The 14,870-nt window shown below is 56.6% G+C and overlaps 1 protein-coding gene and 1 long non-coding RNA gene across 4 annotated transcripts in view; one reads left to right on the top strand and one right to left on the bottom strand.

Moving 5' to 3' along the window:
* Positions 1-5,002, bottom strand: part of KIF21B (kinesin family member 21B) — a 47,801-nt gene extending 42,799 nt beyond the window's left edge. For 2 of the 3 annotated variants that reach the window (XM_045787706.2, XM_045787705.2), the window contains exon 1: positions 4,671-5,002. In XM_045787706.2, coding sequence (XP_045643662.2) covers positions 4,671-4,711 — 41 coding nt within the window. In that variant the 5' untranslated portion in view covers positions 4,712-5,002. The remainder of the gene's footprint in view (positions 1-4,670) is intronic. The other variant, XM_045787707.2, reaches the window with a different exon arrangement.
* A 249-nt stretch (positions 5,003-5,251) lies between these two features.
* Positions 5,252-10,865, top strand: LOC123785858 (uncharacterized). The gene is made up of 3 exons (XR_006777794.2): positions 5,252-5,421; positions 8,433-8,609; positions 10,539-10,865. It is a non-coding gene; the product is annotated as an uncharacterized LOC123785858 (long non-coding RNA).
* Positions 10,866-14,870: the final 4,005 nt, after the last annotated feature.

The following is a 14,870-nucleotide window of genomic DNA, read 5'->3' as shown; positions in this document are numbered from 1 at the left end:
CACATTGCCATTACGGCAACCGGTGCGGTATGGCATATGGAGAAACTGAGGCATAGAGACTCACAGCAAAGAGCTAATTAGAGCTGCACTGGGAGGCGGCTGAGAGCAGTCTGAGGAGCATGTGCTTGGAGGGAGAGTACCCTGGGTTCAGATCCAAACTCCTCCGTTTACTGGCTGTGAGCGTTTGCTCATCCATACAATGAGAATAACATCAGTGAGCCGGTGGGGCTCTGGTGGGGTAGAGTGGGACAGTGTAGACGCGCTGCCTGGCGTGGGGCAAGTGTTCAAGGAGTCATAGTGCTTAGCCACCTCCCAGTTCACTCTTCTTTCCATCCTGGCATGCTTTCTGCTATAAATAAGTGGAAAGAAGGAAGGAAGGAAGGAAGGAAGGAAGGAAGGAAGGAAGGAAGGAAGGAAGGAAGTTAGTTAGTTGGAGGTGAGCTCTTCCGTGTACCTAACACTCACTGTGGCTCAAACCAGAGACACGCCTCTTAGGGACACTTTAAGTCCGGGCTTACTTTGAAAACATCTCACTCACACCAACTCCTCAGGAGCCAACCCTTTACGGGCTGTATCTACCGTATCCAAACCACTGCTCTTCACAAATGAATAACGGAGAACAAACCAGCTGTTCCCATTCTCCAGCGGGGAACAGCCGAGGCCCAGCAGGACAAACAGAAAGGAAGCCCCGTGACCCATCCAATGCGTGAACTGCATTGGCCCAAGCCCCGCCCTTTGCCCCCAGAGCTGTAAGAGTAAGGTGCCAGGCTCGTGTCACCTCCGCCACTTCCTCAGCCCCTGCCCCACCCCATCTCCACTCTGAGGGTTTCAAAAGCGGAGATCCAATCAGCTTCAGGCTAGACGGGCAGGCGGGCTGGGTGGTGGAGGGGGGACGGTTTCCGGGGCCTGTGGTTACTACACTCCACTTCCTTGTGATGACATAAGCCCTATTTCTGCAGCAGGAGGCCACCGCTAAGATTCTCAGATCTCCAGACACAGGAGGTCCTGCCTGGGCCTCAGTTTCCCAGATCTATAAACGGGCAGCATGGGGCACCATTGGCATTGATCGGCCCTGGCTGGCCTTGGGCTGCCGGAGCAGAGGATGGGACTCTAAAGGCACCCCCTATCCCACCCGCACGCAGTTTTTTCTGTCTTCTCCGGTCTCTTTGTCCAAGCCACCATTTGATTCAACATTTAGACAGACATTGACCAAAACTTCAGAGTAGCCAGAAGCTCTGGAAGTAACTACAGCTAGGGAACCCAAATGAGCGAGGGCAGGGGTGCGATCTAACCCTGCCCCTTGGGTCCCTGGCTGGTGCCCTCCATCCCCTTCCAGCCCCTGCTCAACCCTGGAGTGTCCACAGATGGATGTAGGACCTGTACAGGGACCTGCCCACCCCAGCTGACAAAAGGAAGGGAGCTTAAGGAAACCAGGCGAAGATAATGGGGGAGGGGGTTAGGCCCCACGGAGGGCTCCCCTCATGGTGGGGGCTCAGAACTGGGGGCTTGAAAGGGTCTTAAAGAAACGTACCACGTGTCTTGGCTTCCTTCCCCAATTTCAACTTTGCCAACTTGCATTTCTTACCAGCTACCCCTTCCCCTTCTCCCGCCCATTAGCTGGGCCTGTGTGCTAGCCTGCGGCAGGGCACAGCTCAGCCTCACCTCTCTCAGGCATCCTTCCCCCCACCCCCCAGCCATCCCCAGGTAGAGAGAGGCTGGTTCTAGGCCAGCCTTGGGCCCAGGGAGCTGAGCCCCTATCTACAGGGGATTAATGGATAAAGGGATCACAGGGCAGGCTGGAGAGGGGCTGGCCTGGGAATCTCGGTGCAAAGGTGACTAGCAGACTAGCCAGGGTTCAGGGGCAGACGGGCCAGACTTCAGGGAGGCCTGGGGTAGGGCTTTTAGGGTCTGCTCATACCTAGACCTTCTCCCTTTATCCCACAGCCCCAGGTTCTGAAAGTTTCCTCCCCTGGCTCTCCCCCAGCCCCGGCCTGCCCTGTGGAGATTTGCAGACAGCCAGCTTTGATCCTCTTCCCAAGGAGATTATAGGGCCAAGAGCCCTGGGCCTGGCACTTCTCACCTAGTCTAACAGTCCCCGCCAGGACCTCCCCCCTTACACAGGCATGCATGTGCACGTGGACATGCACATGTGCACACACACACATACACACACACCCCAAACCAAGTCTGTCTCATTCCTGGCCTCCCTCTCCCAAGAGTTGGACCCAGGGCTCGCCATGTTATTCTCATGGAAACTCAGACAGCACTGCAGTCAGATACGAGAAAGGACTTCCAGGAAGTCAGACAGTTGAACCTGACACCAGATTGGGCCTTTGGCAATTCCAAAGCTTGGGCCTTTCCCAGCAATGCCCTATTCCAATACCCTACTCCAGCCCGCCACCCAGTCCTTGAGGTGGGACAAGTAACTTCTGGAGGTGGGGATGAAGGGGTGGATGGGGATCCAAAAGCATGGGGGACTCTCCCCTACGGCTCCTCAGTGGCACCATCTGCTCCCTGTCCTAGCCCCAGCCCTAGTCTGGTCCTATCCTCAGCTCTTTGATTAGAAACTGGGTTCTGTCCAGGCATTGTCTGCCTTGCACGGCCGGCTGCCCATTGAGGTCTGGCGTGTGCCAGGCTGGGCGCTCATGCTGGAATGGGAGGGGATGAGTGGGCTGGGCCCTCACCTTCCAGAATCCCCCTAAAGCTGGGCTCTTCTGCTGTTCAAGTCTGCCCACCCCTCCATCTGAGATCAGCAACTCAAGGCAAGGAGCGGGAGCATGTGGACACTACTAGAGCAATCTGAGTGGGAAGCAGAGATGGTACCCATTGCCCCCAAAGAACTGGGTGCGGTGGGGCAGGCACAATCCCTTCTCTGGAAAAGGTCTCAGAAACCTTCTGTTGATGGTGCTGAGAAGGCCACACCAGCCTTTCCTCACTGCTCTGCACAAAGTGCCAATCCCATGGGGCTTTCCCACACTTTACCATGCCCCAGTCTAGCCTGGGGAGGCTGACCGTGTGTGGTGGCAGTAGAGGGGGCTTTGTTTGGCTCTCTCCTATAAGATGGAGTCTAAAGGAAAGCCCCATGGGAGGAGCAAGCACCCTAAGTCCCTTCCTTCCCAGCCCTGGTTCACAGTGAGTGGGGCCAGGGCTTCATTTCCCTTTTATGATGCAGTTGGACTCTCCCAGTCTGCTGCAGATGTCATATTTACATTTCTCACTCCCACCCCCCACCCTTGTACCTCCCTCCCTCGACCTCCACAGGATCCTGCTGCAATGTCAGCCCAGGCAGCAGCCCGGCCCCGCCCCCGCCAGCCCACCAGGCACCTGCAGGGCTCCTCTTTGTCTCTCAGGCTGCTCAGGGCCAGCAAGGCTGTGTTCAAGTGATGCTGAGGCCGCCTGATGCATGGGCGGGGGGCACCTCAATCTCCCTTCCTTGCCCCCAGAGCTGTGATCGGCCGTCCCCTCTTCCTCTCTGGGTTGCAGAGGACCAGCCAGATGCCTGGGGGGGGGGGGGCATCTGCCCTGGGGCAGGAGGGGGAAGCTTTGCCATAGACATCTCTGGCCCTGTCTAGAGTGACTTCCATGGATTCTTGGAATCTGGGTCACCTACAACCCAGGGAATCTAGAGACCTGTCTCAGAGACCCACCCTAGCCCTGGACCCAATACCCCCACCCCCATCATATAGGGCTGGGGCAGAGATGGATGTATTTCTCCACTATACCGGCCTTGGTGACCAGTCTCAGATTGGCACTCTCCCATCAACAGACCCCTCTCAAAGAGAAAACCCAAAACAAAAACAAGGAGAGGTGGTGTGGTATAAAGCGTCTCCACCCAACACAAAGGACACATATGGCTCAACTTTGCATGATTTCCTGCTTTGCACCTCTGTGTACCCCTGCCAATAGAAGCCCCCCAGCCATGTCCTCTCCCCACCTCAATTCTGTCAGGATGTCACTGCAAGTCCCAGATAAGTCCATGCACCACCCTACCTCCATTTTATCTGAGAGCCCGAAGATGGGGTATCAGCGTCCCACCCTCCTGCAGTCTCAGAGGTAGAACCTCAGATACACCGCTTCCTCCCTGCCCTAGCCCCATCTCCTCTTGGGACAGGGCCAGCAGGGTTCTCTCCAAAAGCGCTTGACTCCCTAGGGAAGGCCAAGGCACCATCCCAGCCCTTCCATTCGTCCCTGCACTCAATCGATCTTTGTCTGCGGTACCCTTTCCCAGGGCCGGGTGTGCTGCCTTCCTAGCTGGACCAAGAGCGCAGAACTAGCCGACTGGGGTGGATGAAGGGAAAATTTTCCCCCTCCGATATCCCAGTATGAGACAGCAGCCCCAAGGGGAGGCCAAGAGGAAACACACAGACGCTCCGGCCTGGGCCAGGGCTGGGTGTGAAATACCGGATTTCCTTGTTTATTCGATTTTCTGATCATTAAGGGTTCCCAAGAGGGGCCCGAAATTACCACCCAAACAAAGCCACCTTCCAGCAGCCCGCGAGCCCCCGCTCTCCTGCGGCAGCCCGTCCAGCGCACGGCGCCCTCCTGCCCGGCCCATGCCGGCCCCTCCTCCGGGGGTGCGGGCGCCGGAGTGCGCCCCCCGGCCCCACGCCCACGCGAGACAAAGCCAGAGCCTCTCCGCTCACGCCCCCCGCCCCGCCACAGGTCCCTACCTGACGGCCACCTTGACGCAGCAGTCCCCCTGGCCGGCCATGGTCCTCTGGCTCTAGGGTCTGGGCGTGGATCAGGAGCTGGGGTCCGGGGGCCGATGCCCCAGGCAGTGGCAGCGGCAGCGGCAGCGGCTGCGGCTGCGGCTGCGGGAGGCGGGGGTGCGGGCACTGCTGGCGAAGTCTGCCGCGGTGGCTGGAGGTGACATGCTCGCGGGCGGCAAGCCGAGGGGCTCACCCGCGGCCGGGGGAGGCCCCACGGAGCTGGGCCCGCGCGCCTCCTCGCGCCATCGGGCGGCGGCGCGCAGCTAGCTGACAGCCCGCGGCGCGACCCGCCGCTCCCCACGGCGCGGCACACGCGCGCACACACCTCCCACCCTCGCAGCCACCTCCCGCCGCAGCGCGAACAAAGGGGGCGGGGGCCGGCCCGGCCCAGGACCCGCCCCCCAGCCCCGCCGGGCGGGCGCCGGGCCCCGCCCCGCGCCGCATTCACCAATCGAAGGTCCGAGGCTGCAGCAGGGGCGGGACTTGAGCCTTTAAAGGGACCTCTTGGCTCGCGTCCACCCGCTCGCTGGGGGGCCGGCGGGATTGGAGGATCTGGGAGAAGGAGGGCCCAGAAGCTGACCACGCCGGAGCCTCTGCCCCCCGGAGCCACAGAATCTCAGCCTCGATGGGACCTCCGTTTCATAAATGAGGACACTGGGACGCAGAGCGGGGAACTACCCAAGGTCACACAGATTTGGTGGCTAAGCAAGGGGTAAGAACCCAGATCTCCCGGGCAGAGTCTTCACTTCAAAGCATCGCACAGTGATTAGCGGTTTATATTTTGAAAGCGCCCTGAAAGCTTCCATCCTGATTTATAACAGTGAATTTGTCAACCTTTATTGAAGGAGATTCTTGGGGGTGACTAACTAAAATTCCCTCTACCTCCACCCTGCAGCATTTTAAAGTTCATCTTTTGGTTGATTCCTGGCTAGGCTCCTCACCCAGGTGGGCCCCCTCCCTCTGCTACACCAAGGCGGTTCCACTGACCTTTATGACCCACAGATGACCCTTCTGGGCCTAGCTCACACTCTGTCGTGGCCGTGGGGGCAGAGGGTCAGTGTTGGAGGCCTGAGCTGCTCGGGGAGCCCAGGGAACAAAGGGGCCACTCAACTCCAGGCACCTGGGTAGAGGCTGGAGGGGAGAGGTGGGTGGGGAAGGGGACAGAGCAGTGCAGCTGCCTTTACATGGCTATAAAGGACAAGGGGGGCCCTGAAGCCTTTAAACACAGGGCAGAGATGGAGAAGAGCAGTGCTCTGAGAAGTCACAATTCCCTTTCCACTCCACCTACCCTCCCTCTGAGCCCAGACACCTTCTCCCTACCCCCCCCCCCAACTCCCAACATTGGGGCCATTCATAGGGCCCTCACCAGCTGCCCTCCCTTCCCACAGTTCAACCAGCTCCCTCCCCTGGAAAGAGCCCAAGGGGAGGACCCAGCTGCAGTTCCAGATGTGGATGATGCTCTCTGGGGGGGAGGGGGGGGAGAGGGGAGTCAGACTCCAAGCCTCTTGCATCACCCTCCAGTGATGATGAAACTATATCAGAGATTTTGGCAAGGGCGTGGGTTAGGGTCTGAGGATGTATCTGTTGGTGGCGTCCTCCTCCCTTCCCTCCCCTACTCACCCGCGCAGATAACTGCTCCATCCAGTAGTCCAGAGCACTGTTAAAGTCAAACCTAAACAGTGATAACTTCAAGGGCAAATTTCAAGGGCAAATCAACACCCCTCCCCCCAACCTGATGGAAAACAGGGCACCACCAGCACTGCCCCAAGGGTGGCAGAGGAGAGGGAGGAGGCGCTGGTGGAATCCAGGATTTGAACCTAGAGGAAGCTCTCTCTGGGGCCAGTAGGTCACCCCGCCCAGAGCAGCAGGCCTGCAGAGTGTTGAGTCAGATCCTGGACATTCTCTCCCCATCTTCCAACCAAAATAAGGGGTGGGGGAGGTAGCTAACATTTATGGACCATCTATGAGAACCAGGTACTTTATATGCATATTCTCATTTCATGCTCCTAACCTTGTGAGCTGGGCTTTATTATTATTTTTCAGTTTTGCAGATGGGAGGATGAGTCTCACCCAGCACCGACGTAACAGACCCAGGATTTGAACTCCCACGGCCTGTCCCAGACTTCCCACATCACCTCCAGGCAACTGCCCAGGGGGAAGGAAGCTGGGCTGACCTAGGCTTTTGCTCCAGGTTTAGCCCCCCTGGATGATAGTGCTGCATTTTGCAAAGCTACTCTCCCAGACCCTGGACTTCTCTGGGGCTCATCTCTGGTTTCCTGCCTCTAGGAGGTCCCCTCTGACTTCCGAGAGTAGGTGACCCTTCTGACTCACAGCTTCACTGCTGGGAAATGGCGCCAGAGCTGCGGCACCAACCACCCCTCCCCCGCCCCCATCCTTCCAGGCTAAAGGATTTCAAGCCTGAAGAAGCAGGGAGGCACATGGGGCTGGAGACTCAGGCCACCTCAGCAGCTCCTTCCTGGACCTCCAGGGAGTAGCAGGGCAGCTAGATGTCCAGACCCGGACTCCTGGGCGCTGCTGCCCGGAGGTGAGGAGGGAAACTGGGCACAGAGGTCAGAGGGGGATCCAAGTGGCAGGAGGCGGCTTACACTGTAACTCCGGGAGATTTAGGTTAGATGGGTCACGGGAGGCCGGGGACAATCCCTGCCCTCTTCAGTCTCCCTGCAGCTTCGCCTCAGCCTCTGCTTCCTCTCTCTGGTTTGTTCCCACCCCCACCCTTTCCCACCGCTTCACCCTCCTCCCAGCTGCTCTTCTTTCCTTCCCTAACCCTGAAGTTTCTCAAGGAGCTGCCTATGTGCATATCTCCCCCAACCCCCACCCCTTTCCTCTCTGCCTGACCGAAACAGGCAAACACACATACACACTCTCCCGGGTTTGGCCCCCAGTTCCCTATTTGGACTGGGGTGTGAGCCCCAGTTCTTGTCCCGAGCTGAGGCCTTTCCCCACCAGGCGTCTAAGGGCCTCCATCATTTCTCTTGACAGGAGCTGTGGGCGTCTGGGCAGATGGGAACGTGGGGGAGCTGAGAGGACCCTCTTCGAGGCAGGAAGCTCCCACTCCTGTAGTGAAAATACTCCAGCAGCAACTTGGGGAAGCCATCTGGCCCAGATCTCTCAGGCACAGCCGAGCTCTCAACAGCAACCCCACAGTAACAAACCAGTATACCTAAGAGATACCCTTAGGCTCTAGAAATGTCTCCAGAGGGGGCCTGAACTTGAGTCCTGATCCCTTCCATCTTCTTTAGGGTGAGCACCAGGCGTTGGCGTTTGCAGAAATTAGCTGAGCATTGTCCTGAGGTTCTGGGAGTGGAGAGTATAGAGTTCTGGACCTCCAGTCCTAACTGCTCGCCCCACCCCAACAGCCGTGCTTGGTTCCATGGGAAAACGGGCCTTAGCCCATCCTGTTAGTCCAGCCACACCCTCCAGCGCCCACCTGGAGTTGGAGCCCAGCTCCGTCTGCCAACAGGAGCTCAGAACCCCAGGAGGGTCTGCTGGGGTGCAGATTCAGAGGTCTTAGCTCAGGCGCGGGCTCAGCCTGACTTCCTCTGTTACAGAAGGAGACAGACTTAGCCTTAGAGGAAACCAGAATTTGTTATAAATAGAAAGGAGAGAGAACTGCTGTGGATTATAAACACCCTGTCAGTCCTAAAAATCCCAACTATTTTTCGTTTCAAATGTTAATGACAGTTTAATTAATACTCCATACAGCCTCAGACATGGGCTCTTCATCCACTCTCTACTTTGCCATGCTGCCCAGGAAGGCGAAAGCAGGAGGAGCAGGTGGGGGAAATTCTCAATGTCACAGAACCTTCGAGTTGGGAAGAACCCTGAGATCATCTAGTTTTACGGCTTCGTTTTCAGGTGAAGAAACCAAGGCCCAGACAGGTAAAGAGACTTGTCCACAAGTCGTACAATAAGCTAGTGAGCAGGGACCATGGGACTAAAAGCCTGGTCCCCATAGTCCTAGAGCAGGGCACCCCCCACAACAGCATGGAAGGACCCAGGGGCTAACCATCCAAGATGGGGTCGCATGTGAGTTTACGGTTTGGATAAAAGCTAAGATGGTACAAAATACAAGAGACAGCTTGGAAGCCCAAGCGTGGTGCTCCGAGTCAGAGATCTGGGTTCAGATTCCAGCTCTGCCACTCGCTAGCTATGTAACCCTCAGCAAGTCCCGGAACTACTGCAAACATCCATTCCCTCACCTCCAAATGAGGATAATCGCACTCCCCTCATTGCAGGACTATGCGAGGTTGAGATAAGGTAACCTGGATCGAGCACCCAGTACGAAGCCCAGCACAAAACAGAGAGTCCTTTCCTTCACGTTGCCCATGGATTCTCTGCCCCGTCTTCAGTGGGCCTCTGTCCTCAAAGCGGACATAAAGAAGTCTCTTGCAGGACAGGGAGTCTCCAAGATGAGTGTGGATGAGGCTGGTGTGGATAAGGCGAGGAGGTTTGGCTGGCCCGGCTGCTCCTTGGTGATCCAGGGAGTTGGGAGACTTACTCAGCCTCTGCAGGCCACTGAGTAGGGGGCCCCGGGGAGGGGGGCCAGGGTAAGTGTTTGCAGAACGCAGGGAAGAGCCTGGCATGCCGGACCCCTTCTGTACACAAACACTTCTGGTCTCAGCCTCACTGGGGGTTACCCGGAGGGCATCTCAGCTTCATTTTGTTCACCCCATGTGCCACACTGTGCCAAGGATGTTACATAAGATTTCTCATTTAATCCTCACAGCAATCTCCGAGGTAAATACTGTTATTGTCCCCATTTTGCAGAAGAGGAAATGGGCTCAGAGGTCACTTGGCTAGTGCACTAGTCATTAGTGCTGTGCACCAAATATTTCCGGCCCTCTGCCTTCTGTCACAAGGCAGGACTGCGTGTCCTCTGGTGTTAGCTGTGGCCATGTGACTGACTTTGACCAGTGACGTGTGGGCCAAACGGACGCATACCCCTTCTAGGTGGAAGCCTCAGGAGCTCCCCGTGCCTTCACACCACTTTGTGTTGTCTATGGAGCTTAAGTGAGAAATGAACTTTTATAGTGTTAAGCCCCCGAAGTTACGGGCTTATATGTTCCCTTGGCACACAGCCTAGCCTACTCTACCGTAGTTGATAAAGTCTGTAAAGGGGCGGAGCCGGAATTCAGAGCCCTGGTCCATAAAGATCCCAAAGGGCCCAAGTACCTTCCAGGACTCTACCTGCCTGTCTAGGACCCACAGAAGCCTCTTTTGGGTTCTGATCTGGATTACTTGGGGACAGCAGAAAGGAGCAGGCAGCCTCTCTGCCTCCACTTACCTCTACTCCCTATGATTTAACTAAGCTTTTGCCATGTTTCCAGATAGCTGGGTCCCGAACGAGCACGGTTCCACCTTCACCGCATGGGGGCTTGGGGGTCTCCTGGCAGCTGTGCTGAGCTATCCTTTGGGGGTCAAGAGCCACTCTGAGAAGTAATTAGAAAATATCCAAGGGACTTCCAGGGCTGCCGCCCATCGCTGGCCTGGGAAACTGTTCCCAAGTTGGGTATCAGAATGCACCTGTGTGAACCCCAGCTCCGAGCTCCTGGACAAAGCCGATCGCGGACAGGAGAGATGCTCTCGGGGCACACGCCGAGTCATGACAGCTCCCATTTCTGAACGTGGTACCGGGCTTTTGTTTTTAAATGCTTCATGTAGGGCTCACAACAACCCTAGGAGGTAGGAACAGTCATCATCCCCATATTAACAGAGGACACCAAGAGTTACCCAAGGTCACATCACAAGTGACAGAGCAGGGGTCGAATCCACCCAAGCGAGCTGATCTCCTGTTTCATCCTGTGGCAGATTACAGTAAAGAATAAGGACGGCTCTAGGCCTTGGAAGCCGCCGAGCTGAAGATGCAGGCGGAGGACCCTGAGACGTCACCTACGTCCGCACGATGACTGCAGGCAAGCGTTCGTAGAGGCCTTACTCGTCATACCCCCAGCCTGGAAACAACCCAGATGGCCCTCAGCAGATGAATGGATAAACTGGCATAGGTCAGATAACAGGATACTATCAACAATAAGAAGGAGAACTCTCCACGGTACAGCACGGATGAACCCCAAAATAATTACACTGAGTGAAAGAAGCCAGCCCTGGGCCGGGGGGGCGGTGAGGGTGCAGAGAGGAGGGAGGCAGGGGCAGTGATCAGAGCTGGGAGGGGCAGAGGGGGGATTACTCATGAGCACCAGGAAATTTGGGGGGGGGGTGGATAGATCTATTGTCTTGATGGTGATGTTGGTTCCACGGCTGTGTATACATCTTTCAGAAATAATCAAATTAGGCCCATAGACTATGTGCAGTTTATTATATATTAATTATAACTCAACAAACTTTTTTTAAAAGGTGACTTGCTCCAACAGGGGTGCAGAGCAGCTGGTAACTTTTCCTGGGTCCTGGGGACAATGAACTGCCGGCCTGGCCACCTGAAGGGCAGCTGAGCCCTCTGCCCTGCCACAGGTGGCCTGTGGGCTCACTGAGGGTCCCCTCTCCCCCGGAAGGGACAGGGCTGGGGAATCAGCACAGAGAGGGGAAGCAGATGCAAAAGGAGCAAGCAGGGAGCCAAGCATAAAGCCAAGGAGAGGGGGAAAAGAGACGATGCCAAGGAAGGAGGAAGGTAGGGGCCAGAACCCCCCTGTCCCAAGCCTGGTGGCGAGAGGGGGGCCACCGAGGCAGTCCTAGCCAGGACCCCAGAGAAGCCACGTCCCCTTGCTTCAGATGCCACCGTGGTAAGCCCCTTCCCTCTGATTGAGTTGACAAATAAGCCCCACCCTGCCTAGGAGCTAGAGATTTCCAGTCCCCAAGGATGCATCATTGCCTTGGATTTAATAGATATTTGCTTCAGCCAGACCCTGCAGAGCAAATTGCCAGCAAACAAACATTTAACACTTTAAAAATAGGAGGCGTTGGGGGGAGGGTGTTGGAGACTTGGAGGAAGGTGGTGGGGGAGATCACACAAGATTAACCTCTGAAGTACACTTTCACAAAAATATACCAGGTCGCGTATTTTATGGAACAGTAATGACTGCCAGCACCCCAGGCTGTGTGTGTGTGTGTGTGTGTGTGTGTGTGTGTGCGCGCGCGCGCACACACACGCGTGCTCAATCTCATGGGTTAATTTTAGGAGAATTTCAAAGGCCTTTTGACCATGACAGCCTGCATTGGCCTGAGGTGACATAATCTCTTGAAAAATTAATCTATGTCCCCCACCCCTGTGCTTCCTGACACTTGTCCAGCTGACAGAGAAGACATTTGGCCTTGAGGAGAATTAGCCGGGACTGGGAGGATGCAAAGAGCATGAAAAGAACTTTTTCTTCCTCTGAACTTCCAAACAAGGTTGGAAGTCATAACCCAAATTAGAATGAACTCAGAGGGAGAGGCCATAATCTGTTTCCCCTGCCCCCAGCCTTCCCCACCCCAGACTGACGAGCGGCCCTAGGGCTGGCCAAGGAGAGCAAGGAGAGCGAGGAGGAGATGGGAGGCCCAGGCCTGGGAGGAGGTCAAACTCCAAGACCAGAAGACCAGACGTGGGGGCACCTGGAGAGATAGTGAACCTCTGATAGTGGCGGGCGCTAGGGCCACGGGGCCCCCACCTGCAGACCACTCCTTGTGGTTGCTGTGGTGAACCCTCACCTCCCCCCCCCAGAGGGGACATCTCAGAGATAACAAGTGCTGAAAGCCCCCCCCCCCCATCAACCTCGGTCTGCATGCTTCCTGAGAACAGTCCCGCCAGGACGCCCACCTCAGTGAGCCCTCATCCAGACTGATTCGTATAAACTGCCCCAAAGCAAAAGGTGAGGGCTCTGCGACCCCGCCGAGAGGCACGGGTGGTATTTGGGTGCCGCAGGACAGTGGGGCACCCACCCTTATTATAGTAGGTTACACATTATAAAATTGCAGTTTTATAGACAAACGGTCTAGAATGTCAGCAATTTCGAAAAGTTCAATCTAATGCACATTGTTCTTCAGTTGACATGGTGTGCTGCCGTGCACTCACCCTCGCTCCCCTTCTCATCTCTCCCTCCCTCCCCTCCTTCCTTCCTCCCTTCCTTCCTTTGCTCTTTGCTGGGGATACAAACTTGATAAAGAAACTGTCCTTGAGGAACTCTCAGTAGAAAAAACAAACTTTAAGCTCCTAATTACACTGCGGGGTAATAAAGACCACAACAAAAGTTATCACACAATGCAAGAGCACTAAGGAAGAGGCGACAGACAGCGTGTACCCAGGCCTTTGGGAAGGTCGAGCACGGAGGCATTTGCTGGGGGCAGAAAGGCACAGCAAGTGGGGCCTGCGCGTGGAGGGGCTGCGTTGAGGGTGGCAGCCCACTTGGCAGGGTGCGGGAAGGGTCTTGGGCCAGGTAAGCCGGGGACGAGGTGGGGACTGGGGGCTGGGGCCATTGTCAGGGGATCCTTACAGCGACATGAGAAGTCAGCAGCTCAAGAGTAGTGTCCAGGCTCCTGTCTGGCCCCTGGCGTCACTACTTCTTGGCCAAGTGACTCTGGGTAATTCACTTAGTCTTTCCAAAGCTGTTTCCATCACGGGACAGGATTCACAAGGACACCTGGTTTACAGACATTGCCGCAAAGACTGAATGAGATGCCGCCGGCCGGGGAGCTTGGTGAACCGGGCTCGCTGAATGCCAGCTCTTATTGTCCTACGGGTGAGGAGGCCAACATTTCTCTGGCCTTTCTGAAGTTTAGGGGAGCCGAGGTCTCCTCCTGGCTCCTCCCACTGACTTGGAAAATTGGGTGTCTATGGCTCTTTCCTTCTCTGGGTCTTGATTTTCTTTCTCTGAAGAGAGTCACCCGGCTCCATAAGCTGTCAGCCCCATGGCAGGAGTGACATGTTATTGGGATCAGATGCCAGAAAAATGGGGGTCAAGGTCAGCTCTGGGGTGGCAGCCCCTTGCATAGTGGCTTCTCCGGAGGCGGAGCTGGCCTCTCCGTCCACGGGCTGTCCCGGTTGCCGGCAGGGCTGTGGGGCATGAGGTCCGATACAGTGAGACTTGGGCTGACAGTCACATTGCCCAGCTTTCCCTAAGAGGCCCGGGACGCCCCTGAGCTCAGGGCCCTCCCAACTTAAAGGTCTGGCTCACTCACCAGCCAGCATCGGACAGAATCGAAGCAACAGCTTCTTACCAAGGCCTGGGTCTTTACACGGTCACGGTCATACCTTTCAGCACCCTGGAAGGTGGAATTAGTCCCCCATTTTACGGAAGGAGGAGCAGAAGCTAAAGAGGATTGTGTGAACTGCCTGACATCACAGCATGGAGGTAGGTGAATGGGATTCAGGTCCAAATGGCTCTGGCTTCCAAGACTATGCTCTGAGACACGTTTCAGAGAGTAGCCATATGTTTCCTTTAAGAACCACTCAGCCCCACCGAGATCAGGGCCTACACATGCACGGAGACCAGAGCCAGGGAGCTCCTCCTTGCTCTGAAGATGGACTGGACCTGCGCCCACCCTCGCTGGTTTTCCAGAGACTGTCCATCTGAACTTCACACCTCCCGGATGGGAGGGCTCTACTAGTCGCCACGGCTGGCAGGAAGCTTTGTGCCCATCCCCTCCCACCAGCTGCACCCCCGCCCCTTTTGGCAGACCCTGCACCCAGCAGCTGGGCCCCAAGTCTGCAGGGAATCAGCAAGGAGAAGATAGGGGTCCAGCAGACACTACCTCCAGCCTGTGCCCCCCCCCCACGACAGAAGTGGCCCCACCAGCCCCTCCGGGTACATTGTCTCTGTCTGACAGTCCTGCTGAGCAGAGGAGCCTGTCTCCCCCACGCCAGCCTGCTCCCCTGTGCTCCCCCCCTCAGCCCTCCTCCTTCCACACTGTTCCTTTTAGGCTTTATCTGAACAGCCTGGCAGCTCCGTAGCGCTGTGTAGGGCTGCGGTAAAGTCCAGCTTGTTGCCCCTGGAGGCAGAGCACCTCCTGCCTGCCCTCCTGGGCCCGGACAGACTGCCAAGGTGGCGGAGGCTGCAGAACCCAGGCGGGTGACACGGGGTAGGGAGCCGGTGGAGGGAAGGGTCCGCCCTTCCTACCCTTGTCCTGCATTTATCAACAGGGAGCCACTGGTCTGGGTTGAAAAGTGCTCAGCTTTGGGGGGATAACATCGAACAAAGGGGACCTGCTCCTGAT

The sequence above is a fragment of the Ursus americanus genome, chromosome 2, assembly GCF_024610735.1.
Source record: "Ursus americanus isolate L20-20 chromosome 2, mUrsAme1.1.p, whole genome shotgun sequence".
In the NCBI taxonomy this organism is placed as follows: Eukaryota; Metazoa; Chordata; class Mammalia; order Carnivora; family Ursidae; genus Ursus; species Ursus americanus.
This window is presented reverse-complemented; position numbering and strand designations above follow the sequence as displayed.